Genomic DNA, 7,500 nt, shown 5'->3' on the forward strand with positions numbered 1-7,500 from the left:
TGTGTGTGTGTGTGTGTGTGTGTGTGTGTGTGTGTGTGTGTTTGACAGTTTACTTGTGTGATTGTGTATGTCATACGAGTCCTCGTCTGAGACCGTTGCAAGGTGAGGGCATTTGTCTTAGTCAGCAGATGTCCACACCCCAGCAATCTGCTGTGTTTGTGTGTGTGTGTGTGTGTGTGTCTCTATGTGTGTGTGTGTGTGTGTGTGTGTGTGTGAGAGAGAGAGAGAGAGAGAGAGAGAGAGAGACAGTGTGTGTGTGTGTGTGTGTGTGTCTGTGTGTGATGTGTCTTCTCTGTAGAGGAGAGATAGCAAGAGAGAAAACACTGGCCGACGTTAAAAGTCGCAGCATGGCTGTGCACTGGGGCGACGATTAAAGCACAGAGATAGACATCAAGCACAACAAGCCCGAGAAACAGAAGCCCACCGCTCGGATGTTTTATTACATCTCCTCCCGTTTATGACAATCCTCTCCTCTCCTCTCTCCTTACAAGTATGAGCTAGTGGAGTAATTGGGGCCCTTAAATGTTGTTCACACGTCCATGGTAATCCCCTTTCCTGTGTCTTATCAGCGAGAGGAAGAGATTAGTGAGCGCCACTTCGACAAGTCTTACATGTCTAGTGTTATATAATGCTCTCTGGGCCTGGGACTGCTCTGTGGTTTTTGATTTCTCACATCTGTCATCTGTGTGCAATTAAGGCCTGGTAATAATCATACGTCAAACAGACAAGTCATGTGAACAATTATATGAGCCTATTGTATTAATGTTTCCTGATTGGGATTTAGAACACGATACTCTGGGTGTATGCATCCTGTATCTTCATTGGTCTTTTGAATTGTTATTAAGGAGCTATGTAAAGTCATGCATGTTTTCATGTGTGTAAGGCTTATAACACAGCATCATAACTTAATGAGTACAGTCATGTCTATTTATAAACATTTATGAAAACTGTTCTGCCAGTCATTATAATCCGTTATGAATTCTTTATAGTGATTTATAATTGTATTTGTACTCTCTGTAGATGCTGAGTTGAAGGGAAGGGTTACCTTTGGTTTAGCTTGCCCTAATTCCTGTGATGGGAGATATGAGGGAATATCCTGTGTCCCCTGCACAGAGGGGGGATGTGCTGTGTTTGCTCTGCTCCCTGCCTCTTCTGCCTCTTCTGCATTACACAACTGCCCCTCCGCAGATGCAGCCGGAGGCAATGGGGACTAGAGGGGGCAGATGGAATAACCCACTGAAGTAATCCACCTCCTTGTGTCCCTGTTTGGAATGTTCTAGATCATTTCTGCGATACAAGCTATGCGCGGTTCTGTCGCTCCGGTCTGTTACAATAGCCTGCAGTGGTTTGTTCAGCATAGTACTGACTAGGAGGTCAGTGGGACTGTTGGACTCGTTCAACTTGGCTTTGCCTCAATCTCTTTACCCCCAGCAACCCCACCCGGCTACCCCCACCCTCACGGCCTCACTCAGCCCTCCGTCCTCCCCTTTAAAGTCCCCTGGAGTACTCGGCCTGTTCCCTTTTTGGACGGCCCCCAAGCAGAGAGCCGCCACCAGGCTGCTTAGAACATTCTGGAAGCTGTCCAAAGAAGTTGGAAGCTGCGGTTGAAAGTGTGTGTGTGTGTGTGTGTGTGTGTGTGTGTGTGTGTGTGTGTGTGTGTGTGTGTGTGTGTGTGTGTGTGTGTGTGTGTGTGTGTGTGTGTGTGTGTGTGTGTGTGTGTGTGTGTGTGTGTGTGTGTGTGTGTGTGTGTGTGTGTGTGTGTGTGTGTGTGTGTGCATGTACATGTGTGCGTGTGTATGTGTGTGCATGCATGGAGTGAGTTACGTGAGTCTGTGAATGTGTGTGTGAAGCCGTACGTGTTGCATGCACATGTGTGCATGCGTGTGAATGTGTGCGTGCCTGGTGCCTGTATGTGTGTGTGTGTGTGTGTGTGTGTTTCCCCTCTCCCTCTCCCCATCCATCTACCCCCAGTGAGCCTTCATTAAGCATTAACCTCAGCAGCACAGCAAACAAAGCTCGGTCTCTCCCTGCTCTCACGACACAAATGAGTGCTTAAGAAGTCTGGACATCCAGTACAGTGGTGCCCATTAACATTAACCACCCCAGCGCAGCCCACCCCACCCCACCCATGTTCATCTCTACCGGTACTCTTGCTCATTCTCCTGCACTCCCTCTCTCCCCGCCTCAATCTTAAACCATCTATACCTTTCCCCATCCTTCTTCCACTATTACGTGTTTCTTCCTCAGTTTCTATTTCTCTCACACACATTACTAACTCCTTCCTCTACCGCCTGTCTCTCTTTCTTTCTTTCTCTCTCTTTCTTTTTTCTGTCTTTTTTCTTTCCTTCTCTCTCTTTGTATTCTGCGGTTTCTTGTCTTCTATATATCCTTGCCTCTCTGCTATTAACTGCTGTTCCAGCAGAGCCCTTTTCTGGGCTGTGTGCTGCCACCATCTAATTGAGCTTGTCACCCATCCATGTGACTCCACTGGTCTCGCTTGTGTGTCCACGGCTGACGGAGTAGCACTGTGTGTCAGGGCCTGGATTCTCACATGCATTAGATGCAGTCAACAGATTGGCAGGCCCATTGAGTTACTGCTTCCTGACAAGGGGCGGCTGCAAGGGTTGATGGGTAATGATAGCAACAGGATGCTTGGTAAGGCTCCCACCGTGTGAGATGTGAATCCCAGGAGCCGAATCCATTAATTGACAGTAAATCATCCCATTCGCGCCATTGTCGTGGTTGAAATATAGGTTGGAAGCTTGGCTGCTCTAACCTGCATTCAGAATGTGACACCTGAGTGACAACTCTGTAGTCAGTAGGTTGTGTGTGACCTATCTGGCCCCTAGAGAAGAGCCCTGTGTTTTAGGAGCTCTCAAAGGAGATTTGTCTTCAGGAGTCAAGATAGTATCAAGACCCAAATGTATTAACAAGGTCCTCTCTCTCTCTCTCTCTCTCTCTCTCTCTCTCTCTCTCTCTCTCTCTCTCTCTTTCTCTCTCTCTCTCTTTCTGTCTCTCTCCTACAGTGATGGTGATTGTACTTCTGCGCTATGCCCACGTGATTGAGAAGCATCAGAACTGTGTGCTGAACACGGCCAGTCTCTCCACTGGCTGGATCTGTGCCGCTGGACTCATCATTGTTGGCAACTTCCAGGTAAAGGCAGTTCAGTTGTTTTTCCTAAAATCATGCAATGCATCTTTCATTTTCTTTTGGCCATCCTCATCACACACACACACACACACACACACACACACACACACACACACACACACACACACACACACACATACATGCTGATCACATGCAGATCACCACCCTCATCACACACACACACACACACACACATACATGCAGATCACTTCTGCTGTGCACATCAGGCATCCGCAGTCTTCTTCAGTCATCAATCATACAGTATGTCCACAACCCTATAAGCACTAGTTCAAACTATGTGAAAGCAGATGAAATAGATAACAGTAGGGAATCAGCTACGGAATCCATATACTATTAATTTATAAAGACTCCTGATTACAGGACAAGGTGTGTGTGTGTGTGTGTGTGTGTGTGTGTGCGCACGCTTGCGTGTGTGTGTATGTATCTTTGTGAGTGTGTGTGTGTGTGTGTGTATGTGAGTGTGAGTGTGAGTTTGTGTGTGTGTGTGTGTGTGTGTGTGTGTGTGTAGTTGAGTCTGTACGCATGGATACCATAGCATTATGACGAGCTGCACTCTGACCCTGTGATGGTTTTATCTTTTTTCTTAATCTCCTTGAGAACGCTCCATGGTGAACCATCATTCAACAGAAGGCACACACACACACACACCAACAGAAGGCACACACACACACACACACACACACACACACACACACACAAACACACACACACAAAGCCTTGTCTTAATTTTTGAATCAGAGCCGGTGCTTGAGGAAGGCAGAGCAGAGTGAGGGTCCTTAGTACCTTAAATGTTTGGAACGTTGGCTCGCTGCCCAGACCACGAGCAAGGTCAGCCAGTGGGGCATCGCGCTCGGTGCTTTATGGGCACGTTTCCATGGAGACAGCGAGGTGAGGCGGCGAGAGGAGGGGGTTGAGATCCACCAGATAATGTAAATGTTTCAGATGTTCAAATCACATTTGAGCGTCTTTCTCTCTCCTTTCTCTCTCTCTCTCTCTCTCTCTCTCTCTCTCTGTATGTGTGTGTGTGTGTGTGTGTGTGTGTGTGTGTGTGTGTGTGTGTGTGTGTGGTTTTGTCTTGAGTGACTTTGTGTACTTTGCAGCCATTGAAACCCACTCAGTGGTATGTATCCCAGAAATCCTTGGTGCCAAGCACAGATAGCTCTAAACAGGAAGCAGCTGACGGCTAAGCCTTTTGAGATCTGTTCATGTAAACAGTGTCTCAGACTTACCGTAACTGATAGTTAAAAGATGGCGAAGTGAACAGGTCTGGTACAACGCCCGGGGAGATGATGCAGACGTTTGGCACCAGTGTTGGAAGTTTTCAGACACAACCCACGTTGTACAGTACGCTCCCAAAAAGTGGGCGCTGTTACGGTAAGACATCTGTGGAACCCGAGCGACTGGCATGCGAGTAGTTTTGAAATACCCACTCAGGCTTCCTTGGAAAAGAGGCAGCTGAAACGAGTTCTGTGGTGACGGTATCTGCCCCGTGCCAAACCGCTAACTCTGTTACCCCTCAGGAGTAATGACTCTGTTACCCCTCAGGAGTACTGACACAAGGAGAGTTATCTAGCTACCGGAAGAGTGTTAATGACTTCCCTCTCAGACGACGTACAGTAGAGTATATACGGCAATGTATACCGTATTGAATGCAGTAATGTTTGGCCAAAGTGAAGGAGGACCCATCGTCTGGCATACATCAACTTTAGATCTCACCAGACGGGTATTAGCTTTGGTGTGTCAAAGCAAGCTCTCTCAAGCTAATCTCTCTCTCTCTCTCTCTCTCTCTCTCTCTCTCTCTCTCTCTCTCTCTCTCTCTCTCTCTCTCTCTCTCTCTCTCTCTCTCTCTGTATATCTGCCTGTTGTCATGTCATGCTACACTCTCAAAGCCATGTTTTTTTTTGTTCTTACTGTTTCCCCTAGCGGCCCCGTTGTCTTGTCCAATCCCAATCTCTTCATGTCACTCCCCACACCACACCCCTCCTCCATGATGAAGTCTGATTAGGGACACTTTATAGTTAAAGGGAACAGATTCACTTCTTGTGTCTAGAGCTGTGGTTACTGTAAAGACTGAATTGAGTGACGTGTGGACATTGTGAGGTGAAACGAGATAGTAAACCATCTTTAGAATGGTCAATTAGGGCTGTCTTGTTGTCACAATTTAGCATTGCAAAGTTCTCCTGAAATCACTCTTTTTCCCTGAAGTGTTTGTGTCGAGCAGTGATGTTGTGTTTATCAACAAGGACTTCCCACTAGTCTGAAGCAGAGCTGGATGAGTGGGAAAGAATGCCATGGAAGAGCAAAACACATGGAGTCTGTGATTTATTAAATCTGTATGAGCATACACAAGCACAGAGACACACAGACACACACACACACACATACACACACACACACACACACACACACACATGTACACACAATCACAAGTCTTCAAAAAATGGTTTTCAGTCCAGCTTAAGCTAAACACAGACCAGACTAAACGGCAACTCTTAACACATGTCTACTCACCCACCACACACACACACACACACACGTACACAGTTGCCCACAGAATTGCTTGACTCGTTTATGATTGTGAAAGGAAGTCGTTTGTACAAAATGTTCCGGCCGTCTTGGTCGACCAGGCCTTGCAACATAGTGCTCCCTCATTCAGAGATGATGTGGGATGTGGGAGGAGAGAGTGGGAAATGGCGCTGCCAAATAAAGCCCCAGGCTAATGGGGGGGGGTGCATCACCATGAAGTGACGAGCAGTCTCACAGGAAGGCCGTTATCAGCACCCGGCGCCCTCACTCCCTCTTCCAGGGATTTTCCACACTTGATTACAAGGCAAGGAGACACCTAAAACGAGACACACAAATGTATCTCAGTTCACATTGAGGAGTCGTCAGCTAACTTTTAACTACGGGATGCTGTATAGCCCTCCAGGCATCAAGATACTGTATAGAACCCACAATTGAGTGGCCTTGTTAAGGAACAAACACTCGATCGAATTATATTCATGCTACCTTTTTGACCTCTCAAGTAATCCTGTGTTTATTATGTCTCGTGCGCTTAAACACATTCAGTAAAAACTGGTACTTAAATGTGTATATACTGTATACAGACGTATACTGGCACTAGAACATGGACTTGCCATCAGAGGCGTAGCCAGAGGGGTGGCTGTGGGTGGCACAGGCCACCCTTGAGATTCAATTGGCCACCCCAGGTGCCACCCCAAAATCCTAGTCTACGATTCACCATTAACAGTCAAAGGCGAGAAATTTCTTGATGCACTTGCAGCACACTAGTTTGAAATATCAGGGTTCAGAAATATAAGCAATCTAGCAAACATGCTTGCAGTTATAGGCTACATGGCTTATTGTTTTTAGCATTTGAGTTTACAATAGGCCTACAGGCTACAGCTTGCGCTAACACGAAAACATATATTTATTTACCTATCGCATCTGCCAGTGCCTATTTATCTTATTACACACACAAAACCCAGTATTGCAATTGTAGAATCACGTAATGTAGGCAATTTTTTATATCTGCCTATTCTACCTACTCAGCTGACACTGTTGTATTGTTATGTTGTATTGTATATAGTCTACTGCCCTAATGTAATATTGACATTGTGGAAAGTTTATAGCTTAGGCCAGGGTTTCTTAACTGGTGAGTCGGAACCCAAAAGTGAGTTGTGGTACTGATAGGTCGCGGAGCTTGTGGCTAAAAAGAAATAAAAAATCGCCAATTTAAAATGCTACCTGATCAGATCGATCATTGGCCCATTATTTTGATAAACTTTATCCGTAGTCTATGTCAGTCATTGCCATGGCATGGACATAGACAAGTTTATGTGACAGGTCATGTTAGATATAATGTTAGGGAGCTAATTTTACAAAAGTATGCATCATTTTAAGATATCATGTGAAACGTGTTGGCTGCAACCCTTAAAACTTGAAGTAAGATAGAATATGATTAACTTAAATTGAGGACAATATAAGACAGTGTAGGGTGCACATGAGAGCATAAAACCATCCAAACTAAAGTGCCACTTGGAAACAACGCACCCCTGTCAAAGACAAACCTGTCGAGTAGTACTTTGAGGTAATATCAGCAGTTAAAGACTTCACAAATGTAATGCCAAACATCTGCATTTTCCACACAAATAGGCCAGGCACTTTGCGTGTCTTATGTAGGCTACCTCACCATATTCGTTGGCCTGAATGCTAAATAGTATATAGTTGGTCACAACTTTATGAACTTGTGAAATTATGGGTTCCAAAACCAGACCAGTTAAGAACCACTGGCAAAAAAAAACCATTTCACTCTTCCACTTTTGCTC

At 45.7% G+C, this 7,500-nt stretch overlaps 1 protein-coding gene across 1 annotated transcript in view; it reads left to right on the forward strand.

Moving 5' to 3' along the window:
- zgc:154058 (Transmembrane protein 150A-like) overlaps positions 1-7,500 on the forward strand; it is a 39,735-nt gene that overhangs the window by 21,635 nt on the left and 10,600 nt on the right. Inside the window, exon 6 of the mRNA XM_062519826.1 lies at positions 3,027-3,154. Coding sequence (XP_062375810.1) covers positions 3,027-3,154 — 128 coding nt within the window. The remainder of the gene's footprint in view (positions 1-3,026; positions 3,155-7,500) is intronic.

The sequence above is a fragment of the Sardina pilchardus genome, chromosome 18 (genome assembly GCF_963854185.1).
Source record: "Sardina pilchardus chromosome 18, fSarPil1.1, whole genome shotgun sequence".
NCBI classification, from domain to species: Eukaryota; Metazoa; Chordata; class Actinopteri; order Clupeiformes; family Clupeidae; genus Sardina; species Sardina pilchardus.